Below are 21,597 nucleotides of genomic sequence, written 5' to 3'. Positions count from 1 at the left end.
TGTCTTTTTAGTAGAGACGGGGTTTCACCGTGGTCTCGATCTCCTGACCTCGTGATCCGCCCGCCTCGGCCTCCCAAAGTGCTGGGATTACAAGCGTGAGCCACCGACGGCTGTTCTTTTCAGGTGGTTTCATTTATTCTTATGTTAGTTTTATTATTCCAAAGTAAATATTCTTTCTTTCATTGGGTTGGGCTCCAGGTTAACTCTCTCTCAAAGGTACACAGGTAAATACTCGGCCTTTAGCTACTAATGTCCTGTGTTTACAGAGAATTGAACCCCAAGACATCCCTGTTAAAAAGATTTTTCATAGTGGTTGTTCTCTTGCAGTAAAAATAATTTTAGTGTAAGGGGTTTCGAGATATGGAGATGAAACTTCATTTACTAGATAGGTATGAGGTAAAACTGAGAGGGATATTTCATTATGTCATTATATTCCATGATAATGTCATATGAATGTACAAGAAGCTTTTGTAATGTTGAAGACATTTACAGTGGAAAAGTTGAAATAATAATTTTTAAAAAGAAATGTAAAATAGCCAAGTCTGATAATGCTTTAGGGGCCATCACAACATAGGACAGTATTGCAGTGCTGGTGGTTGGGTGGTAAGACTTCCAAAGAGTAGTCTGATAATGAAAGAAATGAGTATTTCCAGATACTGGATGGGACTTGAAAAAAGCATTCAATCAAAATCTAATTTTAAGGAAGATGAAACTGAATGACTGCTTCACAAGGGTCTGAGCTTGCCTTTGAGAAATTGCTTTCCTCTGCTTAGGCAGAGATGTATAACCACGCCGAATTATTTTATCAGATATATAGACTCATAGAATCTCAGAACCAAAAGGGAAACCAGACATGATGGAGTTCAAATCTTACACTTTATGGATAGGGAAAAAGAGGTCACAGAGATTAAGTGTGTTGCCTCTTAAAGTAATTCAGCGAATTGGTGACACATCGAGTATCAAATATAATTCTCTAATATTAATGTTTAATGAGTGCTATTTACTAGGAAAAAAGGCAAAAATAAAAAACAAGGTTCTATATCTTAGAGATTTCCAAGGTTAAAATTCCTTGGAAGCTAAGATAGAGGAATTAAACAGAATGGATAAGTAACCAGTGGTACTTAAGGACATTCACTTAAGTAGGAAGCTCAATTCTCTTAATGGGAGGTGAATGCATGGGATATGAGGTTATTCATCCCAAACTATTTAGCTTGCTTTTCTCATAATAGCTTGTAGTTCCTGCTTGGATTGATAGCTAAGTAGTAAAGTATGTGGAATAATGCATGATAATAACCTACTACATCGTAGGTTCTTAGATGATCTTAGATGGTTCTGTTGGTCTCTCCTAATTTTTCCTCTATAGATAGTGCTCTATACTTTATGAGCTCATCTTGTCCTGGTTGTTTCCTGCTTCAATAAAAAGATAGATTAACCGCTGATCCTGAGGGAACCAATGTATTGTTATAAACTACGTCTCACTAATTGGGAAAGTCCTTCAGAAAGACATTTTTAGAGTGATTTTCAATTCACCACACTCTCCTAGGAAGGTGAAGGTAAAGGTTAGAGCACACTCATTTCCTACTATTCCAAGCCACCCTTTTGGATAATGGATTCTTTCTTTAAGGAGATACTAAAAAGTATGTCTGAAACCACTGGCAAGTCTTAGGAAAAACAAAAGGAAGTAACATCTTCAATAATAAAAATTAGGCTGGGCATAATGGCTCATGCCTATAATCCCAGCACTTTGGAAGGCTGAGGCAGGTGAATCACCTGACCCCAGGAGTTTGAGACCAGCCTGGGCAATATGGTGAAACTGCATTTCTACAAAAAAAAAAAAAAAAAATTAGCCAGGCATGCTGGCGTGTGACTGTAGCCCCAGCTACTTGTGAGGACTGCTTCTGCCTGGGAGGTCGAGGCTGCAGTAAGCCATGATCACACCACTGCACTTCAGCCTGGGTGACAGAGCAAGACTCTGTTTCAAAAAAAAAAAATTTAGAAAATTTGGAAGCAAATAATTCTAAACTGCATCATATCTTCCCACCCTCCCAGAGTGTTCTGAACTAATTTAAAGGCCACCTTCTCTACTTTCTCTGTCTTGAACATAAAAACAAAAATGAATCAGGGACATGATTTTTATATAATCAGTAAATGCAAATGACTTTGTAATAATACACATACATAGATGTTGTAATAACTATTTGACTATTAAGCTGTTTTGATCTTTACCTTATGGTTCTTTGTTCTAAGTTAGTAACATTAAATTACTGGGACAGGATGTTTTGCTGGGGCTAAATCATGGCTCCCAAGGTGATCAAGTAGGAGTAGGAGATTATTTGGGGATTAATTTCTAAAGTTGAGGGAAATTTCATATAATTATAATTACTTTGAAAATCTCTTAGGAGAATAAAGAGTGAGGTCTCCTAACAGATCCAACACAGTCGGTTTCCTTAGCATTGGAACAGATCGCTGTCAGTTGTGTCAGTTGGGCCATGTTGTTTTTTTTTTAAAGATATTTCTACACAGTTGGGCTGTGTTGTTATATTAAAAAGGTCATTTCTGTGCAACTGAAACTGCTGCAGAGAGATGGGACATAGGTATGAAAGGCAAATAAAAAATGAACCCAACTGAGGGAACAGCGGATCCAGATCTTGTGTTCACTCTGGGCTCTATTAGAGATGTTGAATGAAACTCTGGTTTTAATGAAGCTAAGACACAGCTCCATTTTTTTTTTTTTTTACCATCTGGATTAGAAATGCAGGTCCTAAAGTCAGTTAACAGTACTCAAAAAAATGGTGGTATCCACATTAACCAGAAAATTCATATATTAAAGTTTTTTTAAATTAGTTCCTTTAAAACAAAATCTGAGTTACCAGATTTTTTTTAAAATTAGTTCCTTCAAAACAAAATCTGAGTTACCAGTCCTGAGCATGAAGACTCTCCAGTTACAGATACATCCAGATAAAATAGTCTCCATTCAAAAGCACCGACACTTTAAGCTGTCATGGCAAATGTGTATCTGCTTAACAAAATATAAGTGAAATAGGGTGACTGTTAATACATGACACAAGCTACACCGAGGTTTTCCTGGAGGCTGCTGAAAGCTGGGTTAGCAGACAAGCTTCAGTGCTAAATAAACCAGCACTATGAGAAAAAAAAATCTTCAAAAACAATTCCTTTTGAAGCTGTCACTGCATTGAGTTAGCCTCTTTTGATTTTGTATTCACTGCTATGGGACTAGAAATTACTAGCTTCCATTTGCCTTGTGGCAAGGAAGAGAAAACGCATTTATCCATCCTGCAAGACGACGACTTTCACAAATGATGGCCTGTGCTGTTGTTCCCAAAAGAGATCAAATGGAAGGCAGGAAGGCAGGCTCTCCAACCAGCTTTTATAATCGCTGTGTGTGTGGAGGATGTTAGGGCACAACTAATGCAAGAGCACTTTCCTGTTTCCATCTTTTATGAATGCAAAAAAATATGAGTCTACAGTGAAGTTATGATTTATACTATTTCATCTCTCAAAATTATGAACCTGCTCCAGAGGCATCCTTCTAAGAAAGTAAAATTAAAAGATAAAACCCACCAATCCCAGATAAAGTTATTTTTTAAAAGTATGGTGCTAAGTTTCAAAATTATTATTATTTTTTTTTTTGAGATGGAGTCTCGCTCTGTCGCCCAGGCTGGAGTGCAGTGGTGCAATCTCGTCTCACTGCAAGCTCCGCCTCCCAGGTTCACGCCATTCTCCTGCCTCAGCCTCTCGGAGTAGATGGGACTACAGGCGCCCACCACCACGCCCGGCTAATTTTTTTTTTGTATTTTTAGTAGAGACGTGGTTTCACCGTGGTCTCGATCTCCTGACCTCGTGATCCGCCCTCCTCGGCCCCGCAAAGTGCTGGGATTACAAGCGTGAGCCACTCACTGCACCTGGCCAAGTTTCAAAATAATTGATTGGCTTTAGAACTCTTTACTGAACTCTGATACACAGAAAAGTGCACAAATCAGAAAGTACAGATCCAGGAAACTTAAAAAACTAACACCCATGTAACCAGCACCCCAAAATCCTCCACTCACATCCCCTTCCTGAGGCATTAGGTTTTAAACCTTTATATTTACGTATATACCATATTTAAACCTTCATTTCTCTTCTGAAAGAGTTGTCTTTTGGCCAAAACCAAAAGACACATTTAACTAACTTGTTCACTTGCTTCATGGGCTTTGGTTGGGCAGTTTTAAATATTATACTTGGTTACTAAGAAATATTTACTTTTTTATTTCCTCTTTCTTCTGGTCAAAAGGCCTACTAACCGCTTTTCACTTTCTTACCTCTGATACATACATACATATATTTTATATCTGTATATAAAAAGGTAAACATACATACATATATTTTATATCTATAATGCTATATATATATCTCAGCTATATATATATACACTTTATATATATACTTTACATATATATATACACTTTAAATATATATACACTTTAAATGATAATCTGAATTTCCTCTTGCATTGTCCCAATTATTATCTGTTTTTCCCCGAGTCCAGAATGTAGCTGCAAAAGTCTACAAACCATAAAGAAAGTACTAGATAAAATAAATCATGAAATGAAAAGGGATTGAAGAGCTTTGATTTTAAAAAGTCCTTTTAAACACAATTTAAAATATAAAGCTGAAAACTATTTCTCATATAAAATTCTATATTATAAATTTTTGAATAGTCTTGAGGTGTTTTCATATATATATATATATATATATATATATATATGAGTGTGTGTGTGTGTTTGTGTGTGTATATACATATATAAAAGGTTTCCTTTCATTCCCATTGGAATTCTGAACTATTTTGTGCAACAATGTGTTGTCCCTCTTTTGTTTTATTTAAACCTCTAAAGACTGGTGATAAACAAAGGGAGGGTAACCTGGCAGCAAAACTATCCCATTTTGTTGGGAACACAGAAAGTTTATATTCTCCAAAAGCTATAATTTAATTGGAATATATATATATTTTTTAAGGTCAACCTAAAATCAGTATCTACATTTTCAAACCAATCATCTTAATCTATTTAAAATACTATTCTGTATTGTGTTTTGGTTTTGTTGGTGAAAAAATAAATCCAAAGTATCTAATTTACATATAATTATGTATGCATGTAGTCCCTGGTATTAATTAGGGAATACACTTTGAACATTATACCTCATACATTTGATTTAGTATTAATTTTTCAGTCATTCAATATGTTTATGTAGTAATGTAGTATGAGGATTAAAAAAGTAACATAAAGCACTTCTAAATTGAAAAGTAGTATAGAAATGCTAAGTATGATTACTATGTTAATGAAAAAAATACTGAAACCCTTCAGTGACCTGAATTATCTCTCAACATTCCCTTGGAATTTTGCAAGACTTTATACTATAAGACAAAACGTCAGTGTAGAAGGGTCTGTGGCTACTGACCAGATTTTACTTTACTTTCGGTTATTATTAGGAGTACATCGCAGTTAAATTGTGAAACGAGGATAAGATGTACTTGCAAAGAAATGAGACTCAAAAAGTGTGGGGGAGGACAGATGGCCCCACAAGAAGAAAGAGTTTCGAAAGTTTTTAAAGATGGAAAAAAGAATAATTAATATGTAATGAGAAGAAATGGAGATAAGGTGAAGGGTTTCCAAACTGGATGAAAAGAATAATGTTTCTATTGGGAGAAACAGGAAAGCTAGAAGGTTCTCTTCTGGGTCTAGGGAAGGTTTGATTTTATTTTGCTAATAGAATATTCTGTCAATATTATTAAACATTACATTTGAATGGTTTTCATAAATGCTTTTTTAGGTCATGTATCTATTTAGGGTATCCTTTCCATTTTACAAGTAAAACAGTCAATTAACATAAAAGAAATTAGTACTAAATGGGAAATGGAATGTGCAAATCCCAGCACTTCTTTCTAATGACTTCCTTCTTTTCCCAGAATTCCTAGAACATAATAAACAAACATGTCAGGGCCATGAAGAAAGCAGTGGAGAACAGCGTGAAAGGCAGGAAGCCTGTGGGAGTGGGAGTGGTTAGTGAAAACAAACCTTGGCTAGTGTTGTGAGTGCCCTTCATGAACTACATTTCACTGAAACAGAATTGTAGCTCCTAACTTTAGACTGTGCCAGTGAGCAAGTGACTTCTTTATTTCTCCTCTTAATTTACTTAGATTAAAAATTTAATGCTATTTGCCATTAATTCAAATGGAATTAATTAGATGATGACTATGTAGCTCTGACCAGCTTTTAAAAATGAGTTAATAATTATGAGCGATTAAAAAAACATGAGTTGCAAAGGGATCAATAAAGGTAAAGCATAAGGATTTCTCAAAAAACTAGAAGAACTAAATGTAAATTGGAAAAACTAAATTGCATGTAGGAAAGCTTTTCTTTTCCCAAAAAGACGTCACTTACGCTAAATAATATATTGTTCAATGTTGAATTACTTTTTAAAAAATCCACGTTCTAAGGGATAAAAAACATTCTGAATATATTCTTTAAAAAGAAGTATAACTGTAGTGCTTTACATATCTTCTCATAACCAAACGAATGAAAGTGTAATTCCTGATACATAATGGCCGTATTTAGGTATTAAAATAAACAGGTGTCCCATGGAATCAATGAGATGACTGAGGATCATTTGTCTTCCATACTAAAGATGATTAACAAAGTTGAAATGCAGCAAGCTAGAGAATCAGAGAGCTCACAGTTATGTGAAGAGACTGGCAAGAGAAAAAAATACTGCAGGATAATAGGCTTCTTTCAGATCATTTGAGAGGTACTAAATAGTCCTCAAATCATTCACATGACTCACATCAAGCTGCTTGTGTATAATGAAGGTTAGAGAAGAACATGAAGAATATCCGATTACAATTCTGAAATCAGTGGGATTATCAAGCAACCTGATTTAGAAATATCTCTACATGATAAGGGAAATGGATTACTTCAGACATGAAAATGAAAAGGCACAAATGAGATGAAGTAAACCACTCTGATCTTTATTAATATTAATTCTACTGTGCATGAGTTCATTCCACTTCGTAACTATGGCTCAAAAGACTTTTAAAAACAATGACTCTATTACTCGTTTTACATAGTTAGAGCATGAACTTTGTTACATACACAAACTAGAAATCCAATACGAATTGTTTTGGTTTTTAATAGCACTGGACTACCTTAGGCAAGTCATGCAACCTTTCTGAACATCGATCTTCATTTCTGTAAAACGGAAGAGTGAGGCCTGATGATCCCCTTTAGTTAGGCTGTTCTCATTCTGTCACTCTGAACTCTGTTCTCTGTCCCTGATTTTAAAAATGAGTGCTTTATAAACAAATTAGTACATGGCACATAACATCCATTGGTCTTACTCCTTTTCTTTTCAGAAGAAGAAAAAAAAAGTCATGCTTTCCTGTTCGACAGTGCCTTCTCAGCCCATTTCAACCTCTTCCCCTTAACTGAAAAGGCCTGAGAGGCCATGGCATTTTGTGCAGGTTGAATGTTACCTTCTTGCCAATCATTTCTCATTCAGATTTGGTTTCATGGACCTCTTCCTTTCCATTTCTAGTGTCTTTCACCACATATAGTCCACTTAAAAATAAAAAATGTGAAAAAATGAAGGAATATAAATTATTTTGGCCCATTCTTCAAAAAGATATACCTAGCTCAAGTGTGAATAAGGAACATTTTTGCACCTGTATATGGGGAGGGGGATCTCTGAGAATATCACATATGCATTGTAAGTGGCTTCTATTAAAGAATTTTAAAATCCAAATGCCAAATTTTGTGAAAAAGTTAATAAATTCTTCTTCAAATTTCTAAATGAAATAAAGTGCTAGAAGAAGCAGACAGTAATTAAATGCATTTTCTTCTTTCAAAGCTCCCCTTTTCTTAAGATAATTGAGATTTAATTAAACTTATTTTGGTAAATGCAAATTATTCTGCTCATGTCCTAGGCCCCAGGAGATTGCCCTGACACACCTGTTTTACAGGAAAAAAAATGCAGGAGTGACTTTAATCCTTACTAGGAAAATTTGAGCGCCAGTTGTCAAAGTTTAGTTTGCATAAAAATCAATGAGGCAGGTTGTTAAAATTTCAGAATCCTGGGCCCAGTGATATTCTAGTAATACATTGACTCTGTGAAAAAAATACACACTACTGGTGTGTATATATGTTTATTACAGTTTTTACTGGCAAAAATGTGCAGCAAACAATTTATAAATACTAATAACATATACAATACTTTTCATTATTAACTCCATATAAGCAGTTGACTCTCACACAATTCTTTCCTTGACTTTTGGCCTACTTTTTATAGCCCACTGATGGTTGTAATTGCCATGAAGTAGTTCAGACAAGAATTCTTGTTAATATTTTTGTTTAGTGAAACAAAAATATTTGTTTAGTGAAATAATATTTTGTTTAGTGGAACAACAAAGACATATGTTGGAACTTGCAATTAAGGATGTCAGCAAAATCTTTGGTGTAATGGATAACAGTCTGTAAATCCTGGAAGAATATGTCCTAAATTTTCTGGGGCATTTACAGTAATCTACATTGCCAACATCCTCTCCATCATTTTCTCAGATCTAGACAACCAGCAAAATAATAGACAGAACTTTGACTTGCACTATTTGTCAATTTCCATGGTGTAAATTTTTCCACCACAGCTGATTTCAATGTAAATTTTCCCACCACAGCCAATTTCAAACTATCAACATGACATCACTGCTTTAGGAAGAAATTAGCAGTAAAATAACACTTTGTAGTATTTCCACCACACAGATAACAACAGATGCAAATACCCTCAAGTGCACAGATAACAGTAAAATGTAGTAAAATAATTAGGAAATAAAGATTTTTGAGTATTTCTTGCCTTTATTTTTAATGATCGCGATATTTAACAATCAGCTTACAAAAACACTGCAAATTACCAATTGGCTCTTGTGAGCCTATCTGAGCCAGCTCTGGCTGCCTATGCTCTACCTTCTGCGCATCTGATGCAGTAGGCTTAGTTTGAACTCGGAACTTTCATTTTAAAAAGTACCCCAAGGAGAGTCTGGTGCAGATAGTCCTCTGATTAGATTTTGAGAAATCCTGATCTAGACTATATAACTTTAAAGGTAATTCTATTAAGATCTTCCAGTTAATTCTTATCTTTTAAATGAAACATTATAAGGAGTCTGTTTGTTTAAGTAAACACTGAGTAAAATTTTTTAAGTGTGAAAACATCTAGTGCAGGCAAGGATATGGGACTTGCTCATTGCCCAAGGATATGGGATTGTAAATTGGAAAAACTGTCAGGCAATTTGGAAAAACTGTCAAGCAATTTGGTGGAACCTGTTAGAGTTTAGACACTCCATGACCCCAAAATCTCATTTCTAGATATCTGCCCTGCAGTAGCAATACATGGTTACCTAAAACATTTCTAACATTGCTTATAATAGCAAAAAAACTCAGAGAATCTTTAATAGACAATAAGATACATAAATTAGAGTATATCCACACAAAAGAATACTAGGCAGCCTTTATAAATCATGGAATAGCTTTACATGTGCTGCCTTAGAAATATGTCCAGGGTACACTGTTAAGTGAAAAGCAACAACAACGACAGACGCAGATCTGTGGGAAATGTGATCTAATTCTTGTCCAAAAAAAGAAAAAAGTACATATACACATATCTGATACATTAGTTTATCTTCCACATATAGAAATGCTGAGATAAGCTAATGAGAAGTTGGCAGATATAAGCAATAGTTACCTGGAGTTGGGGTGGGGAGGAGTTAGGTGAGAAAGGGAGGTGTGATTGAAGAGGGTTTTATCAATTTTTTTCAATAGTAGGGGTATTACAAGTGATTTTCAACTTTTCTTTTTAATAATTTTCTATATTTTCCAAAAGAGGAAAAATAAAGTTCAGAAGAGAAGATTATTTTAAAGGGAAAATGTGCAGATACACCCATCCAGAGTCCTCCAATTCTTTTTAGTATTTTAACTGAAAATTCAAATATGAAGAAATAATTTCTTTGTTCTAATAATGGAATTTATTGCAATTCTGAAGTCTAAACAGCTTTGGAAGCCTGAAGTTTTTTCATTAAGTTTTGGCAGCAAAATCTGACTTGAATGAATGTGATGATATTTATGTTTTATTCCTTTTTGTGTGAATATTTAAAGATTTGTTATAGAAACATCAGTATATCTAATTAGGGATGGTGCCCCAGATTCACAAAGGTGATAGAGTACACAATTTACTCAGTTGAATACCTTTCAAAAATATTAAAAGCTCCTAAATCCAGACCACATCTGCCCCCAAGCATTTGCACAAAGGTTTGTGTCCCTATCCCCATCAAAGCATACCAGAGAAATTGGAAATGGGAGTTAGGGAGAGAGAAAAAAGGAGAGTTGGCAGATGACATGAGTATCACAGCCTTGAGGATAAAGAAGGAAAACTGAAGTAAAAGTGTATCCTTCCTGGAACCATATTTCTGACACATTTCTGGATCTCCCAGGGATGAGGCTTGTTTCAGCAGGGCTGCTGTCTCTGGAGGTGAGAACTCGGAAACACAATATGTGCTCTGGAATGAAAGATCATGGTAAGAACTAACATTACGTTCTATTCTGGAAAGGGGATTCAGATTGATGGCTGATGGACATGCCAGGGTCCTATTCAGGGAAGGCCAGGATGAGTGCTTAGATGGTGCTATTTATGTCTCCCTTCCAGTGTAGAGACTCAGTGGCTTTTGGGCATCTATGTCAGCAGAGGTCGGAGGAGCAGTAACAATACCCTCCCTCCCATATTTGCAATTTCAAAGGAGATTCTTAAATATGGAAAGTATTCCGAAATACTCTAAAATACATAGGCTTAAATACCCTGGCCCATAGTATTGTGCACTTTGCAGTGGAGTGAGTAAAAGCAGGATTAATGTATCTCACTGGAAAGCATGTAGGAGGAAGCTACTTGTGCAGATTGAGAGAAGACAACAGGGATAGCAACAGGGAGCAATCTTTGACCCAGTTTCCCACTCTCTCTGCAATTAGGTATCAGAAAGTTAGGAGCACTCTAATGCTTACACTGAAGTCAGAACAACCTGCTTTATAGTGGAATGAAATAATTTTAAGCACAGTTACCTTGCCACTGATCTCTGCTCCATCTTGTTCAAAATGCATTAGCAAGGGATTTTTTCTGTGCTCACAATTTCAAAGCTTTTTCTAATAGCTTCCTGGCAGTAGTCTTCTAAGAGGCAGAGATAGAGCTGGAGTCACAGTGGAATCAGAATTCCTCTGTAGTCCTCGGATTTCTCTTCCTCCTGCCATGATTACCATTCCTGGCTCTTCACTCTACTACTCTTTCAGTTGTGGTTAGATAGGAACCCTTTATATGTATATATGTGTATTTGTGTGAATACACAGATGCACACCCTGTGTTCAGGAACATCACCTGTCTGGAACTAAGCTATGCAGAAACCACACCCGAGTGGATCACAGCCAGCATGGAATAATGCAAGAGGGTAAGGAAAAATCAAATCTGATGGTCACAAAGTCCAGGCTGCAATGTTCCCATGTTTTTATTTTATTTTTTAATCCCCATTTTCCAGATGATCATGTTTTTATTTAAAAAGTTCCCCATAAGGGCTGCAAGCCAAAGTCTATTTATGCTAACTGATAATATGAAACTCATCTAGATTCCGTATCTAACACATAAATTTAGAACAAGAAGAAGGGTGCCTATACAATATCAATCCGGTAACTTGAAACATCTAAACTAGGTGTGATCTTGCCTGCTTTCCAATCCCCTCTCTCGTGGCACTTAACTTTGTACTGGCTCGCATTATTACGGTTATTGTTTTAAGTGTAATTATGCTCACTGGACAGGGAACTCTATGAGGGCAGACTTTTGTTCTTACTCATCTTTTCCTCCATGTAGTGCGTTGTGTGAATTAAAATGAGTTGCAATGGTAGCTTGACAAAAAAGGAAGCTACAGAAAATACAGAAGAACAGATAGGAGATGGCAATAAGCCAAGTTACATGGAAAAACTCTATGTACTCCTAAAAACTGGAAAGAAATCATAGCACAATCATTGACATTCACTAGGATATCTCAAAGTTATGAAGAAAAGGGAGAAGGGGATAAGCAGAACTAACATTCATTGCCAATCTGTTCTGTGTCAGGGACAGCTGTAGGCATTTAACATATACCATCTAATTTAACTTCCTAAGACACATAATATACTCTATTTTTAAATTATTCATTTATTTATTTACTTTATTTTGAGATGGAGTCTTAGTCTGTCACCCAGGCTGGAGTGCAGTGGTGTGATCGCTCACTGCCACCTCTGCCTCCTGGGTTCAAACGATTTTCCTGCATCAGTCTCTCTAGTAGCTGGGATTACCGGCACACACCATGACAGCTGGCTAATTTTTGTATTTTTAGTAGAGACAGGGTTTCACCATGTTGGCCAGGCTGGTCTTGAACTCCTGACCTCAGGTGATCCACCTGCTTCAGCCTCCTGAGATTACAGGTGTGAGCCACCGTGCCCAGCAAAGACACATAATATATTCTAAAATGATTTCTATCCAAGATGTTTTAACATTTTAGTACTTAAAGGGTTAAAACCTTAGCATTCTGGAAAATTTGGCTATTGAAAACAATCATCCTCTGAGGGTTCTAACTAGAGCTTTATGATCTGATTTTACTAATATAATCCCCAAAGTTTGGAGATTAAACTTCTTAGAGCTTACATAAAGGAGAGTTGAAAATAGGATTTCCAGGCTGTATTCATTTAATTTAGAATGTAAATATTAAACACCCACTCTAAGGAAAGTGAAACTTTTGGCTATACTTCCAGGAACATACTAAATGTACAAAATGCAGGTGTACATACAGGGCTGTGAGAAAGGCATGGAAACAAGCCGAGAGAGACAGAGACAGAGAGAGAGAGAGAGAGAGAGAGTGTGTGTGTGTGTGTGTGTGTGTGTGTGTGTGTGATTTGTTGTTAATAATATCTGCTAGTTTTCCCACAGGCACCAAGAGCTTAAAGACAGTAAGTGGATTATAGTTTGGAAGTCTTGCCAATCCAAAGACAATCAGGGCGATACATTTGGGAAGAGACCTTGACCTTCATTCTAAGAATATCAGTTCCAACTTCAATAGGTGAGTGCACAGGATCTTCAATTTGAGAAATGAGTTATTGTTGGAGACTAGTAAGCTAATGCCAGAAATTCTAAAAATGAAAGGAGAGTTTTCTTAAGATTCCCCTAGGCCAAAACATCTAGAAGAAATGTGGCAGCATTCAGCAACAATCTCAGAATTTTCACTTCAGAACAAGACTTTGCTGAAAAAACTGGTCAAAAAAAGGGGGAGAAGGAAACCTGGAGGAATCCCCAATTCTCACTATTCTAATTTCCTTAAGGGCAGAAAGTTGGTCTTGCAGTTTATCTTTGTATAGCTGAACTATGAATAACAAAAACTGCTGTGGAGAACACGAAACACAGCTTAACTAGGAAGCTTCTACTTGACAACGTGACACACTCAAACAGTTCTGTGTCTAAAAATAATGAGAAACTACAACATCTTTGAAAAGTAACCACGTCCTTTTCATATTATGAAAACTAGACAAAAGATTGTATTTAGGGAAATTTATCCTTTCATGAGGACTATAATGATAATAGCTAACATTTATTGACTACTTAACCAGGTATCTTTATTTATATAAAGGTATGGTACATTTATGATACCATTTTACAGATGAGGAGAGCAAAGAGAGGTTTAGAAACTCAGCGAGGGTAACGAAACTAGGATGTGCCATTACCAGTCTGTCTGGACTTAGAGTTTGGTCACCAAACCTGGTACCATACTATCACCTACATGGGACACTCATTTTCAATTAGAGTACATTCTGTTTCCTATGGAATATTAAGTTTTAGAAAATTTAAAAGTCTATACATTAAAAAAAAATCATTCTGGCCTTCCTAAGCTGCAATCCTAGCTCACTCTGGCCACCTACAGCCCCATACTTTCTTCATAAGGCTAATAGCTTTTCCATGCACTCAAGCCCAAGACAGAGCGGCATTAGGAAATGAAAATCCCATCAGGTTACTGCTTGACTGAAGAGCATTCTGAGTGCTTTAGGAATCAAGTCCTAGCAAGGATCTTTATGGCTTGCTCCCCACCTTTGACCTCTCTTCTAATTTCTTGCCACTTTTCCCTATGCATTTCACATTCCAGCAATGTCAGATGACCCAAAGTTCTTTGTGTCTAAGATGCTGTTTCACTCCCATGTTTCTGCATCTACTTTTACCTTTGTCTGGAACCTGTCTTCCCTCCTACTCTGGCCTGGGAGCTCCTGATCACCCTTCCATACCCTGCTCCAGGTCCAACTTCTGGAAGGCCTTTCCCAGACTTCATACCTCTCCACTTTCAGGTATACTTGTATGCTCCTGTCTCTCTGCAGACTTCAGATCCAGTATGCATTATTATTATTGCCTATAAACACACTTCTTTCGTGCTTGTCTCACCTACTAGAATACGTTACACTCCTACAGGCAGGAAGACTAGTAGACCCAGCACTAGTATAGGCTTGACACTATGGTTGATATGGCATTTAATATAGTTGATTGTTTCTAAAGGATTATTTTACAGCTTCACATTCTGTGTAATTTCCAAAACACCAAACAAACAAAAACAAAGTAAAGCAAACATTTTATGTAATCCCATAGAACTCACTCTAAAATCACAGCCAATCTTTTCATACTAAGGAAGATCACAGTCTAAAACAGGGATGGTCCAATCTTTTGGCTTTCCTGGGCCACACTGGAAGAAGAATTGTCTTGGGCCACACGTAAAATACACTAAAACTAACAACAGCTGATGAGCTAAAAGAAAAAAAAAAAAAAGAATCGCAAAAAACATCTCACAGTGTTTTAAGAAAGTTTATGAATTTGTGTTGGGCCGCATTCAAAGCTGCCCTGTGGCCTGCAGCTTGGACAAGCTTGATCTAAAACATGCCCAGGTATGGCTTCAGGTTATGCTCTCTCTGATACTCTACCACATTCCCATAACTTTTAGAAGATATTTTGCCTTCATTTCTGGTGCTTTATTAAAGAAAGATCCAAAGTTTCTCAATTCTCTAAAACATTCCCTGTGTGGAAAAATGCTCATACCCTTAAGCCAAACATTTCCCCACTTTTCAGTAGAATATAATAATTTCCTAGTAGTGTTACTCTGCTTCAGATTTACAATTTATATACTTTAAAATATCACCAATAGTTTTAAAACCACGAAATAAAATCTTCCCTGACAATGGCACCAAAAGCAGTGCTGTGATTATATATGTATGTGTATAATTGTGTTTATATATATATAATATGTATATAACATATATATTTAATGCATTTTTGATAATTAGAAGATATAATGATATAATTATTTTCCACTTCTAGGTGCATCTGGAGATAAGTATGAGATCACAGTACAGAAGCTGCTGAAAGCAGAATACATTCCTATAGTAATCAGGCATATAGAGATTCATATTCTTTTTTTGGCATGAGGTGTGAGTGGGAGTCCAGTACACTAACTGGAAGGTATTGAAGGAGTTAACAAAATGCTTCTATTTGTGGAATTGAAACATGTAATTATAAAGGCAATGTTACAACATTTTAAAGGAAAAAAAATCACCCAATCCTGCATTTCTTATTCATCAACCATTTCCTTTTTTTCTTGGGCTTTACAATCCTGGTAAGCATACATGAATTTTATATAGTCTGTATTTGATCTTACTGTTGGCTATTTTTGTTGTTATACCATTTATTTAACCAATGTCCTAGTGAGGGCCATTTGAGAACTTTCCAGTTTTTCATATGCATGAATAACTGGGTAGATAGAGTTACATTTTTAAGAAAAAAAATCTTTCTTTCGGACAAAAGCCTAGAACAAGATTTTAATACTATTAAACATGCATGAAATGGTAAAAATGCTTTCCAAAACATCATACTAAATTTATAAAGCCTCCTAAAGTGCATCAGATTCATCTAAATGCTGGACAATTTAATATCCACCCCTTCCCAATTAATAAATATAAAATGATATCTCATTGTTTTAGTGAGATTTGATATTTTCTCATGTTTTTACTTACTACTCTAAATAAAGCTTTAGGGACCTGATAGTATCACTGAATGAATTACATGAGTGAAATTTTTGCTTACATTTTAATAATACTACAATAAGTTATATGAATTGTAGCACTAGTAATCTTTCTACCTCATATATCTTTTCTTTTAGGAAAACTGTTTTTAAGAGAAAATAAAAAATTACTATAGAAAAGTTAAAATTTCTTATCTGTCTCTTACAGCAAAGAATAATTATAGGTTTACATATTAAAATATCAGTACTTTTACTATCCCTAGATTAAACATAAATTATAAAACAAAATTAACTCCTTATAAGAAATTATTACAGTAACACATTCTTTAAAAACAAGCATATATCATGTGTTTTCTCTGGAGTATCAATGCAGTATCTGTTAGGGGTCCTTACAATGCTGAGGGGAATTAGATTGAAAAGTGAAGTCCAGGGTTTTATAGAGGGTAGAGATTAGGGTTTGCGGGAACCTGTGCCAGTATGATGAGCTACTTTAGTTGTGGTGATCTGGAAAGGCCTGCTTGCCTTTTTTGAGGAAATTAAAGCCTTGTCAATACTTTGGAAGTCAGCAGTCTCAGAATCTGTCTGTTCTACTGAAACCACCATGGTCAATTTTTAGAGCAGATAATCTCTGTCTTTGTTCCCCAAACGCAAACATTATTTATTTCTCTGGTTTCAGCAAAGCCTTCTCTCAGCACTATGGAGAGTTAACAGTTTAAGATTATGTTCTATTCCAAAAAATGAAAAGTTATTTGTGTATAACTCAAAGCATATTTTTAATCTAAAAATAAGTTTTATTTCTAAGATAGGTTCATAGGCTGGTCCATTTATATATATTAATTTATATATATTTATTAATGTATTAATAAATATATTAATTGATAATATATTTGATTGTAGTACATTTTCAATGACATAAAATCATTCTTTCAACACCCTTTTCCAGAGGGAGACTGCATTTACTGTCCTCGTTCTGAATGCTGACAATCTATGGTCCTTTCTACCCCATGAGGCTTTCTTAGCAAAGGTCTTAAAGGGTATTTCATAGGCAGAGATGGACATCTACTTCCAAACTTAGTTGCTGGAGAGATAGCTAATTGGAAAGGGAAATGTATCAGGTTATTTAGAAATATAATGTGAAATTAGAGAATTCAAGAGAATATATATAAGTCAGCAAGACACAGTAGAAAAGCAAAGAAGACAAGGAGAAATCTACTTAATATTTACACCTGTCAACACAAGAGTGTGAACCCGAATGCAGTTGCAGTTTGACTAAATGCAGCAGCAGGAGTAACAAGCATTGATCTTGGTTGCCTTGGGAACAGGGCCCCTTCCTCAGGCTAATGATCTATAATAAGGAAAGGGGCATTTAAATAAAATGCATAGCGATCACCGGTAGAGCAACAGGTGTCTAGGGGAGTGTTCAGCATTATCTAAAGGGTGGCTGGGGTCTGTGCCTTACAGCAGTGGACAATGGATGAGTTTGTAAAGTGCCAGGTATGGATAGATAAGGAATCGACATGAGCCTGAGTGTTTGAGAACCTCTTTGGTATTGCAGAACCTATAGACTCTCAGTGGCTTGCTCAGAGCAACATAAATATAAACAACCAGTACCTTCCTATGCCTTCCAACAGTGTTGCTTGGAATGATCAGCACTCCTAATGAGAACAAGAGCAGGCTGATAAAACAATACACTAGAAGGAAAGAGAGCTCTATAAAGTCAGCATAAAAGAAAACAGAGTAGGATGCACAGGTGCATAACAGAAATGACTTCTAAAATAAAGGTCATTCCGTCAACAGTTCCAAATTAAAGGAAACAAAAGCTGTTGTCCCCTAGTGGGCAGAGGGTGTAGGCAATTCTTTTTAAGATGTAGATAATAGTTTGTGCATGTATTTTAAACAATATAGTACTAGGAGTTTTGCTTAGTTTCAACATTTCAAAACTTACCTCTAAAAGCACTAATATCCCCATAGTGTACCTGTAGTACAAAGTATTTATTTCCGGTCTCTCCTCCAACTCTGAATCCAACACCTAAAGATTTACAAAAAAGTTAATATATTAGAAATGAGCATCTAAAATGGAGTTAATCTCAAATTGCTGTTCTATGAAATCTAAAGGCAAATAAAATAACATATAACATATAAAATTATATTATATGAAAACTGAAATATACCAGACATTGACTGATAATTTCTAATATAATCTGTTATTATAATCTCCTCAAAACTATGATGAAATTCTATTCATAGTTCCCACTTCAGAACCAGAGTAATCACTTACACTTTAAGAGGACAATTTACACATTTTGAAAGAAACAGAACAAAACAAAATTCTGTCTCTATTGATTATTTAAAAGACATACATAAACTCATTCTCCCATTTTGTTTTGTATATATTCATATTTATTTTATTTTATGATTGAATATAGGAAATAGACTTCTTAGGAGCATTTAAGTGGCATTACTTTTCTTCTGCTGTGAAAAGAGGTATCTACAAAAATGTCATTGAGGAAACCAGTTACCAACTAGATTACTGAAGTCCATTATGTCAGTGAATTTTTGGAATCCGAATATTCTTATTAGTCTTACTGTTAATAAAGCTTGCTAGTGAGCTTTAAAAAAATCTACAGAGAACATATTTACAGGCAGAAGTATACATATATATATATATATATATATATATATATATATTTTTTTTTTTTTCTTTTTTTTTTTTTTTTTTTTTACAAATCTCCTCTACCAATGTATCTAAATCTGTCAACAAATCTATGACAGACCTCCCTGTTAGTTTCAAACTTGTTTGGTTGCAGCTGCCTCATATGGAGAGAATTCTGAGGCTCATTTGAAGTGCAAGAAATCAGACATCATTAAAATGATGCTGGCAATGAGTAAAGGAGGAAAGAGAGGTGCATGTGTATCACAAGATCATCCATGAACCAGGACAGACCTATTCTGTAACAGAACCACACACACCATTTAAGAAATATCCAAGTAATAAATGAGAGTCTGGTAGTACACTCACACATTGGAAGCTATGTACAATTTAGAGTTGCAGTCAGAAAGCCAGCTGAGGTCTGTCATCACATTGAATACCTAGGTTCCAGGACTGTAAAAAATTCTCTGCTGAAACAGCAATTTATTTAATTCCTAGCTCTCTTGGCTCATGAAATGTGTCTGCTGTCAAGAACCAATGTGCCTTAGGTCAAATGTGGCTTGAGGTATCCTTGGTTATTTTCTAATTTTATCTAAACTGTTGTGTGGGCAAACTACTTACCAAAGAGAGGCAGAGAAAGAGTAACTACCTAAATGAAACCTTTTCAATACAAAACAGGTAATGCAAGTACTTTTACTGTGAAGCAGCAATATAGAACACTGTCAACACTGGTTAGAAAGGACTATAATGAAAAGTACGTTGGAAACAGAAATTAAGCAGCTGAACATAAGACCACCCAAGAGGTTCTGACATACCTTTGGGGAGCCGGGTAGGGGGAGCATTTCTTGCCCAGGCATACAGAATATTGGCTTTATCTGTACAGGTTCCCTCATCACAAAACCTGAAGAAAATAAAAAGTGGTATAAATTAAGATTTAAATAGTGAAATGCATAAATTGCTCCCCATGGTGGGAGGTGATGGCAGAAGGTATTTGAAACCAAAGTACATCAATATATCATCATTGTATGATATTAGCTTTAAGATCCTAATAAAGACTGGAGCAAAGAACTATTACTGTGTGAAAAAAAGCACATAAAAGGGGAAAGTTTTTTTTTTTTTTTTTGCCTGATGTGAAACAATCCTGTGAGGGAGATATATAATTTTTACTTTGATATGTTCATATATGGAATGTACTCTACGTAATCAGGTAGAAAAGCAAGCATTACATAGACGGTCTGTATAAACCAAAGCTAATGCAACAGAAATCTGGACTAAAAAAAGTGTCATACACATTTCCCCTTTGGCAATCACCGTTGTCAACAAATCTGGCCAAAGCAACAAACAGTGCCTACTATCAGTGGGGTGAGCAATACAAGTGTGTCCCTCTTAAGAGTTGTTTTTTTTTTTTTTTTTTTTTTTAGACGGAATTTCGATCTTGTTGCCCAGGCTGGAGTGCAATGGCGCGATCTTGGCTCACTGCAACCTCCGCTTCCTGGGTTCAAGCGATTCTCCTGCCTCAGCCTCCTGAGTAGCTGGGATTACAGGTGCCCACCACCACGCCAGGCTAATTTTTTGTATTTTTAGTAGAGATGGGATTTCACCATGTTGGCCAGGCTAGTCTTGAACTCCTGATCTCAGATGATCCACCTGCCTCGGCCTCCCAAAGTGCTGGGATTACAGGTGTGAACTACTGCGCCCAGCCTCTCTTAAGAGTTCTTGATCTTATATATGCATGACATTTTATGAACACTGGAATGCATTAATAAGTTGTACCATATTGTGCAAGTTACTTAGTTTTTTTTTAAGTTACTTAATCTTACCAAGCCTTAGTTTTCTCTCATGGAAAACAGGGATAATTACACTTACATCACAGAGTTATTCTGTAAATCAAATGAGACTTTATAAACTTCAAAGTACTATTCTAGGGCAATGCATTATTTAACAAAACATTCACTTTATCTGAAGATTCACTGCTGACAGAGTGTCGCAGGGTGAAAAGAGCACCCAGGCAGAAAGACAGATCTGGAGTTTAATTCTAGAACCACCCCTTAGCAGCTCTGTATCTTGGGCGTGTTTATAAGCCCTCAAAGGCCCAGTTTCTATATGGAAACCTCTGTGATAGGGCTGTTGTGGTGATGTGTATAAGGCACTCGGTGCGGTAGCTCGGATATTTGGTAGATCCACATTAATAGATGGTAGTATGTCTGACTCCAAGCCACACATTTTTTTCCCATTACAATATATCTCTTAGCTTTTTCTATTATTGAATTGGATTTAATCCAAACATTGTTAGGCTACATTTTTATGATGCTTTTATATATTTGTGTTTTGAAAACTGGGACCAAAAAAGGTGAGTCAGGCGTGTAGGCAGATCTGAAAAGCCTGAAGACTATAAAGGACAAGGACAAATACAGCTTCTTGGGATGGAGGTTGGCTCACACAGAAAAAAATGTACACGGTTCCTGACCTGGATGGGAAGCAAAGGCAGACTGTGATAGATTCCATACTAGGTTAGAAACTGAAGCCAGAAACACAGAAAACACCCATGTTGCACATACGAAAACCACTGGTAAGAAGTTGCTTCAGACTCAGAGGCAGGGACTCTTACCGTGTTTTCTGCTTCTAGCCAGAAATGAGGTTGGAGGAGAGGCAATGAGTGCAGACAACTGTGTTATCTGTCTGAATTAAGGGGTAAGGGACCCAGAACCAGGAGGTCTTGATAATGTTATACTCAGCAAAATGATCTTGCTTCTATAAATCAGGCTGTAGAAAGAGATTGTGTAATGCG

At 36.0% G+C, this 21,597-nt stretch overlaps 1 protein-coding gene across 21 annotated transcripts in view; it reads right to left on the bottom strand.

Moving 5' to 3' along the window:
• PAM (peptidylglycine alpha-amidating monooxygenase) overlaps positions 1 to 21,597 on the bottom strand; it is a 279,745-nt gene that overhangs the window by 84,819 nt on the left and 173,329 nt on the right. For all 21 annotated transcript variants that reach the window (XM_055297702.1, XM_063612837.1, XM_055297705.2 and 18 more), the window contains exons 6-7: positions 19,625 to 19,710; positions 18,105 to 18,188 (exon numbers count right to left, since the gene is read on the bottom strand). In XM_055297702.1, coding sequence (XP_055153677.1) covers positions 18,105 to 18,188; positions 19,625 to 19,710 — 170 coding nt within the window. The remainder of the gene's footprint in view (positions 1 to 18,104; positions 18,189 to 19,624; positions 19,711 to 21,597) is intronic.

The sequence above is a fragment of the Symphalangus syndactylus genome, chromosome 11 (genome assembly GCF_028878055.3).
Source record: "Symphalangus syndactylus isolate Jambi chromosome 11, NHGRI_mSymSyn1-v2.1_pri, whole genome shotgun sequence".
NCBI lineage: Eukaryota > Metazoa > Chordata > Mammalia > Primates > Hylobatidae > Symphalangus > Symphalangus syndactylus.
The sequence above is the reverse complement of the archived record's forward strand: the minus strand, read 5'-3'. Positions and strand labels throughout refer to the sequence as shown.